This window comes from Brachionichthys hirsutus, chromosome 8 (genome assembly GCF_040956055.1).
Source record: "Brachionichthys hirsutus isolate HB-005 chromosome 8, CSIRO-AGI_Bhir_v1, whole genome shotgun sequence".
Classification (NCBI taxonomy): Eukaryota; Metazoa; Chordata; class Actinopteri; order Lophiiformes; family Brachionichthyidae; genus Brachionichthys; species Brachionichthys hirsutus.
The window spans coordinates 2348135-2364596 of NC_090904.1; the positions used below are offsets into that span (position 1 = coordinate 2348135).

At 40.8% G+C, this 16462-nt stretch overlaps 1 protein-coding gene across 1 annotated transcript; it reads right to left on the reverse strand.

Annotated features, from left to right (window-relative positions):
- Window positions 1-1782: 1782 nt before the first annotated feature.
- On the reverse strand, window positions 1783-15960 carry plekha6 (pleckstrin homology domain containing, family A member 6). The gene is made up of 14 exons (XM_068742007.1): window positions 15791-15960; window positions 14324-14780; window positions 13808-13894; window positions 12437-12508; window positions 10622-10702; window positions 9995-10144; window positions 9297-9392; window positions 7807-7918; window positions 7607-7734; window positions 5833-5988; window positions 4953-5084; window positions 4444-4577; window positions 3371-3519; window positions 1783-1812 (listed from the first exon to the last, which is right to left on the reverse strand). The coding sequence occupies exons 1-14, from the start codon at window positions 15958-15960 to the stop codon at window positions 1796-1798; spliced, it is 1941 nt and encodes a 646-aa protein (XP_068598108.1). The 3' UTR covers window positions 1783-1795.
- Between the last annotated feature and the right edge of the window lie 502 nt (window positions 15961-16462).

Below are 16462 nucleotides of genomic sequence, written 5' to 3' on the forward strand. Positions count from 1 at the left end.
ATGTTTCACCAGTCTTGTCCTGAAAACATATAGGTGTCATTATGAGTGATAGTCATAGCGCCACCTACATGAAACAGGAAGTTGTATTAATTTGACAAAACATTGTCCAATCACCCCCAAAAATCTATTTCATAAGAATCCCCACCTGAAGACATATACATGTGTCTGCCATTCATGGATTGTTAAGAATCAAGTACTGTACTAACATACGCAAGGGGCGAGAGCCTGTTCAATTCTGATTGCATCTTTCATTCTGATTGTTCCTATATATCTATAAACCTAGACTCCCAGAGATTGACCCAAACTTTGAAAATTAGAGATTGATAATTCAGTGATCTAGGATGGTTACAAATAGATGTTCTTCAAAAGAAAGGTTTTCATTCCTTTTCTCAGCTTTGATATAAAACAATCCAGTTTTCTGTAATTGCACTTTATTCAGACACACAATCAATAGTTGGCAACTGTGCTTATTGGTAATAGTCGGTGTGCAAAGTTCAGTAATTTTAACGTGGCAAAGACGATCATGGTCAAGTGCGTTGAAAATATAAGCAGTATTATTCCAGGTTACAAGGCATGTGTTATTTTACAAAAGGCTTCTATGAAGCCAAAAGCATCTAGAGAGATACGTTAATAGTGTAGATTTATTTGTTCATTATTTGCATAGTTAAATCAGTTTGCCTATGATATGATAGATTAATGGCATATACTGCAACTGCAGTTAAATTATATTTAATATCAAATTCATATAATGTTTTTCTCTATTTTCATTACCCATTAACCCCAAGGCTAAAACTCCATAGCTTGCTAATAAGTTATTATCAGTATTAATTTGTGCAGCAGGAGACCAAACTAAGTTTTGAGTGCTAAAAATGAACATTGGTTAGACTTTTCTGTATTACAAATCTTTTTGACACATTTTATGGAGTATTCGAATGTTTTTTAAATAACAGACTTTTGATTATTAATAACAATATTTACCATGCAGATTGATTAAATACGATTCAGCTTTACAAGTTGAATTACTTCCATAATCCAGATTATTTCCAATGAAGAGCAGCTGAGCAAATCGTAACTGTAATCGTGACACACCTTCCAGATAACTGGCACTGCAGTAATTAGAATAAACAGAGGAAAAGACAACTCTTGTTTGACATGAAGATAATACATTCTGGGACAGTTCTGACAGACGACCAATGGAAATCTTTGACTACACAGAATATACAGTATACCTACAAACATTTGGACCAAATCTACACAGAAAAGCACTTTTGAAGAATCCCACTATTCACGAATCAAGTATGGAAATGGCATTGAATTTGCTGTTTGCTATATTGGTACTACAAGGTGTGGCATTCAGCAGATTTTTGGGATGGAGTTTTGTTTTATACATTCATTTTCAGATGTGAATGCAACAAACACAATTCACATTGCTTGTTGGACCCAATTGACTGTGCTAAATGCTAATGGATGTGGCATATAAGTATAATTGAAAATAGAAGTTGGTAGTCATGAGTTGTTGTAGGTGATAGTTTCCTTGGATTTTTCAAAACTAGTTATCTTGATTTATCTCTGGACATTTTTATCTTTCCTAAAGCATCTCATCATCAAGACAGTTCAAAATCAGAAATTTACACAATTATTGTACCTGAGCTAAGTAGCGATATGTCACAATTTACAAGTTCTCAAGTTATGACGTTTTCAACCAAACCACAGCTTTCTATTGTAAAAAAATAAACTTGTCTCGAGTCATGTTAATTTTGTGCCTTTTCCAATCAGGAAGATGCACCGTTGAACTTCACAGCAGGGCTTGAGCTGCAGTCAAACAAAATAAGCAAAGAAAGACAAGGTAAGACAAACGCATATACTTTTAGGGATTGCATTCAGTTATAAACAAAACAAAGTGCTTGAGGCATACTTTAACCCTTGCTAAGCCGCTGACCCTATCCATAGTGGCCTCTGCCATCAGTGTGTGAATGTGCATGAAGTGCTGATGTGTCCTGTTAGGTGTTGTAGGCAATCAACGCAAGTCCAAATCTGCGTGTAAATATCAAACAAGTCAAAAGGCCCAGTCCACTTTATAATGACAGGGGTGATGATGAATATATGTATTAGATAGAATTTTAGAGTACAAGTACAGTCAAACAGTAGCATGTATTACAGTACAAATACAGTCAAACATCCTGTCTAAGAGGAGCATTTCAAAAAAGCCCTTGCGGTCTTGTTTCCGTTGAAAGTCCTTAGTACAGGGGTCACCAACCTTTTTGAAGCCGAGGGCTACTTTCTGGGCACCGATTCATGCAAAGGGCTACCAGTTTGATACACACTTCTGAAATAAAACATTTGCTCAATGTACCATTAATCATTAATTATATTAATCTATGTAAATAAACTGATCATGTTTTAACGATTACTCACACTAATTATTAACAACGTTTTAACAAGGTCAGGGACAGATTTGACTTGTTCAGAAGTCTTTTATTTTATACAAACTCTTGAGAAACCATGGAAATAAACACTCCACAAAGAATGGGGCCTCATTAAAAGCAGGGACAGGGTGGGGGGGACAAAGACACACCATATACACCCTTGGCCTAACACTTTATTTACGCAGAACATTCTATCATGGTCTGGCTTTTGTTGTGACTTTGCTTGGATTTCTAGTATTTTCCTTTCCATGTTTGCCCCCATGTTTGTAATTAAAATGTTGTTGTTGTGTTTGTAGTGGCCAACATTCATGACAAAAGAAAGCTTTACCTTTTTGCCAGTTTTGACTAACTTGTTCATTGTTGGCATTTTGGATTTTTTTTCCCCTACTTCACAATGTATCAGATTCTTCCCTAAGAAATTCACATATTGAGTTTTTTTTTTTTTGATGAAATACAATATCAATTGCCTTATATATATATATATATATATATATGGCATATATATTGGATTCATACCCTCATAACCATCACGTACCCAGGTCTCAACGAGGATTTTGCACTCTAATCTTTCCTATAAATATCATATCAATTTCTTGGTTATACCGTTGGCATGGTGATTTATATCATTTTGTTTGATCAGTCAATGTTTTCTCATTGTCATTGTAGTTTCCTATTGTTTATTTATTCTTCAGAGACTCTGTCCCAGCTCACACTGGGCAGGAGGCAGAGAAACCTTCAGTTTTTCACCGGGCCACAGCAAAAATGGCACGTGTTTGACCACAGTAGATTTGGATATGAGTCGGCTGAGTCATGAAGGTGCAAGTGGCATTTCCATGAATTGTTGAGAGTCATAACTGTGACTCACAATGTGCTGTGCCATCACAGTGTCATTAGCTAGAACATGTTATTGATGTGTTAGTGACAGCCATGTTGATGAGTCTTACCGGAGAGGAGGCGACTGCAGTGCGAGGCCTCAGCGGCCAGAGTACAGGATATCCCAATAAGCTGCTCTTGCTCCTTTAACTGCTGCTGGAAGCTGAGGGGACTGCTGCCCTCCAATGGCTTATCCAGGTTAGGAACCATGTTCTGCAAGCTGACAGAATGCAAAGAGAAAGCAGCAAGGATATACATATATATATATTAGGGTTGGGCAATCACTTTTATATACCGGTAAATCCAATGCTAAGAAAATGAGATATTGCAGTGTAACGCAGTCTTTGCGTTACTCCGTCACCAAAACGGTTAGCTAGTACCTCTAGTATCTAATATTCCCGTGAGAAAAGGACAGCACACCCCCATGTGTCTTCCGTCTGGAAAACGTACGCAGACCGTTTATTACTGCGCATGCTCACAATAACAGCTCAGTGCACGCAGACACACGCGATATTACGATACGATACGATTACGATATCACTGCATATGCTATGGCTTTGCTACTGATGCTATTAAATATGCTTAATTTAAAACGGCAAAAAGCAGAGTTGATGACGTGTTTATGCTATGACTGGATTGGTGCAAATATCAACAATCCAAAAAACCCACCCCGTCTTCTTTCTTGTGGTATAATGAAAGAAGGGGAAGCATAAGTTGTTAAACATGACAGGGGTCAAAGGTGAATGTGTGTACGTGTGTATGTGAGGGGGAATCGAACCTATGGTGAATCACAACTCATGACTCTTCATAATGTGGCAAAATGGGCAGAGGAAGTAGAGGGACTATGAGCGGATCGAGTTGGAATGAGATAGAGGGACATGGCATCAGTGGGAAAAACTGGCGCTTCAGTGAATGGGGAGTAACATGTCGGATCCGTAGCCTGAAGGCATCAATTACCCAGGTCTGAATAAGGATTATGTTCTCTCATCGTTCCTATAAAAATCACAGGCATTTCTCTGTTATACATTTAGCATGCCGATTTTATTATATACATTTTGGCATTTTGTATTGCTTATTTATCATTCTCTGTTCCAGCTGACAAAGAAAAGTGACTATAAAAGCTGTGTCTCAGAAAAACACTTACTTTGATTTTGCAATGAGTGTTTTGATCCTGTCCAGTTTCTTCTGTTTCTCCTTCTCTTCTTCTGGGCTCAGAGGCTTGTTGTCCTCTGCATCCGGGTTGCGCCCTGGGATCAGCCTCTCGTCAGGAGCCGGGAGCTACAACAGTGTGATGCATGTTATACAACAATGGCGGGACTAGCATCCCGCCATTTTTGTAGACTCTCTGAATTAACCTTATTACTCTTTGTTTGATGTATTTCTCTGTGTGTCATCCTTTACCAGATCCTGACCCGACGTTTTCTTTGCCTAATGCACTGACTTGCTGCTGACCACAGCTAACCATTTACACGTCTTGTTTGAGCTTATCTCATGTTGAAATTGGACTCTTCTATTTCTGTATGATTTGGCACGGTGATTCTGCTGCAGAATATTTAAGGGGTCTGCATTTCAGGCCTTATTTGCTCTAAAATGCATGAACGGGATGAGTAAATAGAAGAATATGGAAATGATGCATCCACTGAATGATCTCACCTCTTTGCTCGTGTCCCTGTCCAACCGTCTCAGACGAGCAATTTCCTCCCGAGGTGACTCCTGGCCCTGGCCTCGAACTGCTGCTTCCAAGTCTTTAATGTCAATCTCATGAGAAGTTAGACGTCTATGAATCTGTAACCACATGTATATGTACATGCACACACACACACACACACACACACATACACACACACATAATATATAACAGCTGGATAGTACAGTGGTTAGTGGCACTGAGCATGGGAGACAAGCACTCGGATCAGGGCAACATCACTGACCCAGTGAGGGTCCTGAGGTAAGTTTAACATAACATCATATTTGAGATGGAAAAATACTGGAAGGACATATGGGAGAGACAGGCATCACACAACATCGGTGCTCGAGGTCCAGTAGACCAAGGAGCTGACCAGGGGCTTGCGCAGACATTTTGGGGGGCAGGTGCACCTTGCCTTCATGTAACAGTGGGAGATTTGAAAAACTAAAACCATCTGGAAGACATTTTCTGTAACAGCCTTTATTATTAATGACACTCAAAGGGTGAATGAAAAGTTGCACCATAACATGACTAGTCATGATCTACAATGGGCCGAACGACAGTGCAGAGTACCCGGCCTTCTTGGAGGTCCTGGGAATGGTCCTGGATACTGCTCTGATGGGGAACTCCATTGTTCTTCTGGGGGATTTTAATGCTCATGTAGGCAGCAACAGTAGGATTTGGAGGTGAGTGATTGAGATCAAGTGGTCATGGAGGCAAAAACCTGGGCCTGGAAGGAGTTACTTGCAACTTCGGAGTTTATTTGAGTAAGTAGCCAGTGGATAGTTGAGTATACTTCAGTTTAAGTGCATTGTGTTTCAATATTTGACCAGGATCATTACATACCACTTTGTAGTTCGCGTGAGATTGTCCTCCTGAAAGGTTTAAACTTCGCCTCTTTTCCCTCACAGAGTTGCTTCGAATTCGCTCATTTTGTTCTTCCACGCTCATCTTAGACTTCACCTCTGTAGAAAACAGAGTACTCTTTGGACGTTCCTGTGACAATAAATTATGCAACAGAGATATAAAGATGATATTTCAGGGCATTGCATTGCAACAACAGCACTATTTACTGGAAATAAATTGACAGACACTGCTAACTTTTCTTCTTCTACTTTTCCGAGAGGAGTAGGAGGAGTGAGTGTGAACCTGCTTGAGTGTGGTTAAGTCCTATTTTAATTTTTCTTCATTTCCTTGTTCCTTGTTCTATTGTTAGTTTTATTTGTCGGTGTGTGTGTGTGTGTGTGTTGGGGGGATGAGTTAGTGTTGTTTTTTGCCATATAGGTTGAAGGATGCTGAGATGGAACTGCCAGAGAACAGGGCTAGAGGTCGACCCAGGAGAAGATACATGGACGTAGTGAGGGAGGACATGAGGTGGCTGGTGTTGGGGAGGACGATGCAAAGGACAGGGTGAAGTGGAGAACATTGGTTTGCTGTGGCGACCCCTCACGAGACAAGAAGAAAGTACAGTAGTAGTAGTAGTAGTAGATGAATCTGAAGAACATTGCATTGGCCAGAGTACATAATATAAAAGAACTAGAATAATAGAAATGACTGATGACTAATCAACATATGATATTAGATACAGAGTTATATACTCTAACAAAAACAAAGTTTGACATGCTTGAACAAGCGGTTGAAAGAGGTAGATGATAGAACTTAGAAGTGGCTCAAAAAGTTAGGAACTAGCTTTGAAAGATGACATTGTAAATTAATATGCCTGAGTAAAAGTAGTGCCGTGCAGAGATAGAAATACCACAATACCTTTCTGATGTGAAAATCTTCATCATGAAGGTAATCATCATCAATGCTAAAGCTGTGTAGCCAGGCAGTGTCATCAAAGGTCAGAGGGGCTGTTGAAGAGCAGGTAAAGTGAGGTCCCATTGGGTTATAAGACCTGGGCAGGGGAGGCCTTGGGGGAGCAATTTCCTTGGTGGCCGTAAGGACAGGAGGGAGGTATTAAGGAAGGAGGGAAATTATAGAAACAAGTGAGTGCTTATCAGGAAGAGTGAAAATCAATGTAGCCAGTCAATGTGCATAAGTTGACGGAGTGAGGGGATGACTGTATGCAATGGGATTTGGACCAAGTATTAGATAATGCGGTTGCATTATCGCGTTTACATTTTAATGCGTTAATGCGTTTACATTTTACCAATGTCCATTACTGGGGTGGAAATAAAATTCTAACTTGTCATAACTATTTAATTGAGAACTGTTTCACAAACACTCAATCCTATGTGTCACATTTCAACTTATATTGTACTAATATTATGTTGCCTTCTTAAACCCAAAGTTCAAATAACATATTTGTTAAACTCACCGGTACATTTTGTGAGACCAACCTTGACTTCATGGCTGCATAAATATGAGGTTGACCAAATATGCTCATAATGGTTAATGTTGTTTTGATTCTGCCTGAATGTAGGAGTTCTAGCATGGTACGTGAAGTTGACTTTTCTTGTCCCCTTGTTTGATCAATTTACAGCTTGTTGAAACTTGTTACGCAATTGATGTTTTGGTGTATTTCTTCTTTCACACAATCGAATCTGTGGCTGTTTTGGTTTTTGATTCTGAATCTGTGATCAGAGTGGATATAAACCTGAGTGTGTCTAGTGCTTACCTGTGGACTCAGTTGTTTGATCGGGGAGGTCTGGGGGCCAGGCACATGCGAGAAAGTGTTGAATGGGTCGGTGCTGTTTAGTGAGCTCAGAAGATTGGTGGTAAAAGAGCTTGATGCTCCAATGGTCTCTGTGCAAGAGAAAGGGAGTATATATACATTTTTCAACTAAATATTTGATATTGTCAGCTCAATTAAGTTACCTCTGTGTTCTGCTCTGCCGGTCTTTTTGGATGGGTTGTTCTTGTGTAGTCCTTCCAATACATCCTGCACTCTGCAAAACTCTTTCTGAAAGTGCTTACGAATCAGATCACTCTGCAAAAACCCAAGACCACTAAAATCAGGGACGGCTGTGGCTCAGCTGGTAGAGTGGGTCGTCCAGTGATCAGTAAATCGGTGATTCGAATCCCAGCTCTGACTGTCTAAATGTCGAAGTGTCCTTGGGCAAGACACTGAACGCCAAATTGCCCCCAGGGGGTCTGGCAGTGACTTGCATGGCAGCAGTCACCCACTGGAGTGTGAATGTGTGTGTGACTCATTAATGTTGGATTCTCTCGCCGCTGCTCTATTCCCGGTCAAGTTTTGAGAAAATGTAAGGATTTTAGGTCCGCCTTATGGTCGTGATACGGTAATTGAAAATGACTTGAGTAATGTCATTGACGTCTTGAGGCTTGACCATGAATCAAGACTGTAAAAACTGACTTACAGTGGTACTTCTACTTACGAATGTTCCTACATCCGAAAGTTTCAGGTTACGAAGTATCTGAATGGGAAAATATTGCCTCTTGTTACGATTTTCACTTCAGGATACGAAGTCAAAAATAGCTGCTCGTAGCTGCTCTGCCATTGGCTATCGCCTAAAATCTGCCTGGCAACCCGTTGCGTATGCGTGTATCCCAGCATGCTATTCGTGTCCCCCTTGTAATGTATTTGGTCCATGCCTGATGCCGTAGTTACGTGATGACGTAGGCACGTTAGTTTGTGGTGTGCGCTAAATGTAGCACGTAGCTCTGTGACCGGCTACGCCTGATTAAAGAAAGGTTTTGTTCCTGAATCCGTCTCCTCCTTCCGACCATCCGTAGAGGTTAAAGACTTAACACCCCTCGTGTCACCCGGAAAAAGTGTTGACAAGTCGGGCTATTGCTCATTATGATGACGTCTGCCTCGCACATTTCCGACGGATTGTCAAAAGCCGGCAAAAGCAGACGTCATTGGATCAGTTTTTCAAGAAACGCGAGGCAGAAAACACCGCAAAGGACCAGTAAACAAAGAGGACAAAAAATAACAGCTAAAAGGTAAATTAATATTTTTATTATTTCCTTTATTCTTTGGTTTTTTTACATGATGTGCCTCTCGTTTTATGTTTATTGTGCGGTAATCTAATTTTAACATGTATTTGTTTCATGTTCTGATGCGCTTTTATGATTTATTAAAAAAATATCATACTTTTGCGGGGCTTGGAACGGATTAGTGCATTTACATTCAAAATGCGTCTCTACTTAAGAAGTTTTCACGTTACGAAGCTACTCCCAGAACGGATTAAATTCGTAAGCTGAGGTACTACTGTATACAAAAAAGAGAACTTTAAAAACCTCAATTCAAATTTTCTATTTGAAACATACTTTAAATTTAACATAAAAATTACAAATGAATTTTAAATATATACAGAGATGATGAGAGTGTGACTTGTTACCTGGCCTCCTGTATTGAGCTGCTCCCACAGATCTCCGTGGATGGCACTGGCCTCATCTTCTAGTGCTACAAACTCCGAACGGACAGCGGATAAAGCCTGAGGCAGGACAAATAAAAGCAGTCCATATTGAAATAAAAATAAGGTGTCTGACATCTATGACTGTGCCTGATACCCTTTGTCTATCTAAAGCTTTTCACACTGAAAATGAATTTAGTAAGATTGGAAACAGAGCCTAAAAGAAGTTTCCAAGAACCTGGCAAATTATTTATTTTTTTGTACATTTCTCAAATCATTAATTTAATAAAATCATTTTATTAGCAAATTAAGTGCTAACTTCTGAACACGAATGCTTGCAAACTATTATGTTCCATACTGCTCTGTTTATATTGACAGGAAATAATAATAAATAAATGTATGTAACACATTAGCATTAACAACTCTAATACCTAAAGGCTTGCATTTAATTCAAAAAGTGGTAAAAATGCCATAATCAAATTACTGTCGATATATTAAAACGGGTCCTGATGTTGTGGTTGCCCTTTTTTTCCGAACAGTATGTTAATTCTATTAATAACAAAAATACACAACTGTATCATGGCATATAGGAAAAAAGTACAACAAAGATGTAAAAATACAAACAAGTTCTATTCATCCAAAATATAAACTAGATAGGAGCACATGTTAGTGAAGTATCTTACACCAGAGGCCTGGGACAGCGCTCCTCTGACGGTGATGAGCTGGCTCTGCAGGGTGCCCTTTCTAAATGTCAGTTTGTCCATGGTTGAAGGCCGGTTAGCATCCTGCTCCATCTCTTGATGAGTTGCCACTAGTGCTTCTTCTAGGCCTTCCTGGGAGCAATCAACATGAAATATATATACGTATGCCAAATGAGTAGTTGTGCTACTTCATACTTTTTTGTAAATAATTGGTGAAACATTTTATCTCCCTACTTTGAGACTCAAAGACTCAAAGATTCAAAGTCCATCGGTCCAGCTCACCGATGGACCGGTGAGCTGACGCGCCACCGCACGCCGCTTCTCGCCTGAGTGCTTCATAAGTGTTTATATTTGAGCAGCATTAGTAGCTCACAGTTTAGTCAAATCTGTATTGGGATAATATGGGACATTTTCGCCGACCCAGGAGAAGATAAATGGACGTAGTGAGAGAGGACATGAGACTGGCTGGTGTTGAGGAGGACGATGCAAAGGACAGGGCGAAGTGGAGAAGGTTAGGTTGCTGTGGTGACCTCTCACGGGACAAGAAGAAAGTACAGTAGTAACCAAAAAACAATTTAATTATGTGTTTTCCACTATGACATTTGTTACCTTGTCCATTTTCAGTCTATGGACAACAGCCTCGTGGTCTTTCAGAAGTTGGTTCTGCTCACACAGTCGATCTAAGAGTTTCTGTAACAGAAAGATGAATGGGTCAAGATTTGTTGCTCAATAATTTGGTTGACTATTGACAAATGTTTATGTAATTTGGCAAAGTAACGTACTGCATATATTCTATTCTATTCTTGTTGGATGTCTGCGCTCTCTGAGTGTTTTTCTAGTTTTGTGTTTTTTGTAGTTTCAGTGGGCCAGAACTTCGGTTCATTCTTCACCCTCCAATAGAATCGTAGAAGACCTGTGCAATGTAGATTGGGTGGCAATCGATGACGACAAGCTCTTGGGACATGGTATCATACCTCGCTGGGGGGCAAAAAGCCGGAGCTTGGAAGGGAGGTTGAAATGTACCGTCTAGAGTCTGGCTCACTTCCACCCACAGCTTGGGCTCTGGAACCCATCCCCTCGAGAGGGATTGGACTATACTCTAGTGTTGATCGCGGTGTGTGGGCTTGCTTATAGCCCAACATAGTTTACAGTTGTGTTTTGTTATTGGGCTTCTGCGCTTGTCGCAGTTTTGACCATAACGAACACCTTAATGAATCATAGGGACATCCATAAGTTCATGTGGCACCAGGACACTCAAGGCCAGAGGTTGATGATCGACTTTGTTCTCAGCCACGTGTCTTGGACACTCAGGTGAAGACAGGAGCAGAGTGATCCACTGATCACCATTTGGTGGTGAGTTGGATCCTTTGGAGGAGTCGTGCACCGGACAGACTTGTGTCATGAGGGTCTGTTGGGAATGTCTGGGGGAGTCTTCTGTCAGTCAACTTCCACTTCCGGGTGAGTTTCACCTAGATCCCGGGTAAGACTGGATACATTGAGTCAGAGTGGACCATGTTCTCCACCTCCATTGTGGAAGCAGTTGTTTGGAGCTTTGGTCGTAAGGGCTCTGGTGCCTGTTGTGGCAGTAATCCCTGAACCCATGAGTTCAGAAATTTGCCAGAAGTATGTAATGCCATCAAGATAAAGCTGACAGGTACTGGCAGGCCAGGCCTACCATGACACGATGGAAAACTTGAGTAGGAAGGAGTTTGAGGGACCATGGAGAAGGTTTACTGGTCGACCTCAAAGGAATTCTGGCAAACCGCTATGATTTCGCATGATGGTTGATGACAATGCTCCTAGATTGGCAAATCTATTCCAGGGTACTAGAGAGGAGGATTAGACCGATACTTAGATTCAGGGGAACAATGTAGTTTTCATCTAGGTTGTGGAACACTGGACCAGCTCTACACTCTCTATCGGCTGCTCAAGGGTTCATGGGAGTTCACCCAAACAGTCCACATGTGGGGAATGCTTCGCGAATATAGCGTGAGGGGCCTTTTGCTGAGGGCTGTCTGGTCCCTGTATGACCAAAGCAGAAGCTTGTTTGGCATTGCTGACAGTAAGTCAGATCTGTCCCAAGTGCATGCTGGACTTTGCCAGGGCTGCCCTTTATAACCATTTCAGATCACAGATCATTACATTACAGATGATATTGTCCTGTTGGGCTCATCTCAGTGTGCACTGGATCGGTTTGTCATTGGGTGCAATGGTTTTTGGCTGGTAAAAAGTGGTCTGCTTGTTAGTCTTTGCCTCAAGTGCAGGATTTAAAGTATTTTGACATCTTGTTCATGAGTGAGGGAAGGGTGGCGCGTGAGATTGACAGGCGGATTGATGCAGCAGCTGCAGTGATGCAGTCGTTGTATAGGTCTGTCATGGTGAGGGTGGATGGGTGTGTAGATGCGTGCCATTGTTCTCTCTTACACTGGTTTCAATTTCATTGAGCTTCAGTGTGGGATATAACTCTCTGCCGTGGTTATCATGGAAACAAGACATCTGTGGAAACAAAGATTGGACAGATAAAGTCTGGACACTAGTTATTAGTATTGATACAACCAAATATATTCAACATTTTTAGTATTAACAATACCATATCAAAACGATGACACCTCAATTTCAAAAATTAAATATATAAAATAATAGATCAAAATTCTAAACATAAGTGCAAAGGAAAAGGTAGCCTGCTGTAAAACCTAAACCCATACATTTCCATGGTCTAGACTAGAGCTCATCATGCCATATTGCCCCACTAGAACCCTGCGGTCCCAAAATGCTGGACCTCCCAAAGGCCATGCAGCATATGAAGTGTCCCACATGGGACATTAACACACTGGACCACACTACACAGTTGAAATGAGGCTTATTGGGATGCCCCCCCAAGCAGATTTAGAACTCTCTAATCACTGCCTTCTTCATCCCATTCCTAACTCCCGACAAAGATTGAAAATGTAAGTCTGTTGTCAGGACGGTGAAGAAATGGAAACATGAGTCAGAGTCGGAACCTCAGTCCTGTTTTTCCTGTCCTGGCTGGGGAGTGTTTGAAGCTGCTGCCACCGATCTGAATTATCTCACTGACACTGTGCCATTTATCATTGTTTGTGAAGAAGCACTAGATCCAGGAGGCAAGCAGCAGCAGCAGACAGCAGGCTCAGGCCAGAAGAAAACTGACAAAGGAGATCAAGGTAGCGAAGCTAACGAAGCCTCTCAGACAAGGGTTCCGACTGAAGAGGCCAGCAGCCCATACCAGACTCCAGGAGAGCATCCCTCACCCTGTGGACAACACCAGACTGGCAGAAGACCTGACCAGCTTCTGAGGTAGGTAACCCATTAATGTGTCGCCCACATTAATGGGTTACCTGTAACAAAATGCTGTTCATTCTTGCCAGAATCAATCTTAAAATCCATTTTGAATGGCATTGCTTGCTTCTTAATCTACAGCCCAATTTAATTGATTTCCACATTCTACCATATTTTAGCACACTCCACAGCTCGGACATAAATGTACTCCATTGAAATTGAATCTTTGAATCTTGAAAAGATTTACTTCATTTTTAAAGTTTCCACTTTGCATGTTTTTTACATAAATGGTTCAATGATTCTTCTGATTATTTTATATGTGAATGATTGTGAAATCCTTAAATGATGCATTGAGAAACAAATGTCCAGAGTTGGAATACTTGCCTATCTAAGCCTCACCCTGAAGCGGTCACCTTTCCCAATCTGCTTTTGTTTTCATGGTGCAATTCACCTGTTAGCATGTGCAGTTGTATATGTTTCAACCTCAGCAGTACGTACCACTTCATTGCGGATAGGGGGGGACACGGGGTAGCTACAGTGGTATAATCCTTGGTTTAAGGACCTCCTATTGCCAGAAACGTTGTACTAAAGAAGGAAAAGAGGACAAATAGGAACAAATTAAAGGTAAAACAAGACATGAATACAGTCACATTGTATTAAAACCAAGCATAACTTTAAAAAAAATTATGGCACTTTTTGAGAATTGTATTATACTGCTAAAGGTCAAGTACAAGTTTTTAAGTCCTTATTTTCAAGAATAGGTGGTAAAGAAAATGAGATAATTTATGCATTTGATTTTGATTTTGATCCTTATCATCTAAGGACAATCATATAATCATCCTAAATGATATTAACCTACTTAAAATAAAAACATTCATTTAACTATGAATATATAAATATGACAAAAAGTAATCTTTATGCATAAAATATATGCATATAGTTCCAGATTATTTAGACATAAACGGTTCTGATGCATTATAGGAAAATACATTTTGATTTCGCTAATTGCTTCACCTTTGGTGAGCTGAAGGATCTTCTCAGACTGTAGATCGATGGATCAGCATAGATCACATCCTCCCTCATCCTCCCCGGAAACTGGTGATAGTGGGCTGATAATGATTGAGATGGTGATGTAAAGTTGGGGGGCACTGGTGAATAGTGGCCACGCAGTGACGCTGGTGACCTTGGCACAGACCTAGAGCATGGAGACATCGATAGATGCCTCATAGATGTCTCCAGTCGACCAGAGTACTGTTGCCCCCACTGGCCTGTGGGCTTTGTGGGCCCATACAGCTGATGGCCCCCATCCTGGCCCCAGTCTTGGTCACATCCCCCCATGGCAGAGACAGAGCAGACGCTGCCAGGGCGGATCGCTGTATAGAGAGGGTAATCCTCCTCATACTGGGGGCCACCAAGGTAGTCATGGCAGTCATCCCAGGCTCCATGGCTGACTGTATAGTAATGAGGCGAACTGCAAGGGAATCCATTATAACACAGAAAGAGACTTGGCTAAAATACTGTATGACTATAGATTTTTCTCTGCAATCATAAACCAGCCATCTCTGATGCTGCCTTCATGTACCATTATGCACTGTATAATATATATGTCACATACATTTATTATGCACATGGAAATTATGGTAATTTAGAAAACAGTTAAAAAAAAGTGGAAAACAAATAGCACAAGCACTTCTCAGAATAAAATAACGGAGCAAGAATATTCAGTTATCAACCTACTCTCATGTGGAGCCAGTAGGTTTAAAACTCTTGTTATCGCTGTTATAGTTTATGGCTGCTGCTGGCTTGTAACAACTACTCCTTCACATCACCAACATCTCTACAATTCCTCACTGGTGGGGGGTGTATATACAGTATATTTTATATATATGCGCCTGACGCTGTGCTCAATGATGCTGCTGGAACCCTAATTTCCCTGAGGGATCCTTCCCAAGGAATTAATAAATTAATAATAAGCCTGTAACAAAAGTTACTCTCTTGCTCATGTTAACAGCTGCACTTTAAATTGTTTGTTAATGTTGTTGCGGTCTGCTCTATAAAAGAAAATATATCTTGAATACTTTTCATACAATATCATTCAAATGTATTTTAAATCTCATCTCGTCTCGATTTCGTGAACTCAATCTCGGAATTTGTGTCTCGTCCCACCCCTACTGTACAGTATAGCCATCCGTCGGCCAATAGCATGCTGTGTATAATCTCACGTAGGTGTGACTCTTTGTATTTTCTGAACGCAGATCTAGTTCAATAAGTACAGTATCGGTACTGTGTTTTATATGTTGCAATACTGTATATTTGTTGTAATACATGTTTTTACTGATAAAATACGGTACTTATTTTATCAATAAAATAATGACAATAATGGAAATTTTAACATTTATACATACAGTGAAGCCGAGGAAGTTATAGCGAGGGAGGATTATATATATATATATATATACGGCCACTCTTCTCCTTGCTTACCTGCTGATGTCTTCCTGGCCAGCCATGGCCCGCCTTACATTGACCCACTGTTGTAACTGAGCCATTGAGCTCCTCCTCTGGGCCACCCTCTCCGGAGGTGTCCTGGGCACAAAGCCCCTCCTAAGCACTGCATTCTGCTGCTGCTTAGGAAATGGACCAGCGCCCCCCATTTGGTGTTCCTGGGAAGCAAAGTAGGTAGTGTGACTATTGGATAGATAAAGCCTATGGCCTTTTTCTATACCTCCTGGAAAGGACATTACAGCAGATATTGCTTGTGTGCTGAATGAAAGTTGTGAAATGAATTCTTTTCCATCTGATGTGTGCACACATTTGACTGGAATATATTTCAGTATACAGATGTCTGAGTTCTTCAGAGGATATGTAATCTGCCCCACCCTTCTCTGTCACTGTGTTAATAATAGGCCATGCTGAACTGACACTTCTATACAAAAGTAGTTGGACAGGAATCGCTAGTTATAAAAAAGTAAGCACGGGCAGAACAACAGCGTAACAGAGCTCCTCCTCTATGATGCCCTGAGGAAGACTATCCAATTATGAGTAACCTCACAAAACCCATTCTGCTTCAGCATCCACACGTCTCAATCACAACCACTCATCTGTCATTGTGTCATTCATGGTTAGAACATGCAGTCTATACTTGAGTAATGACCA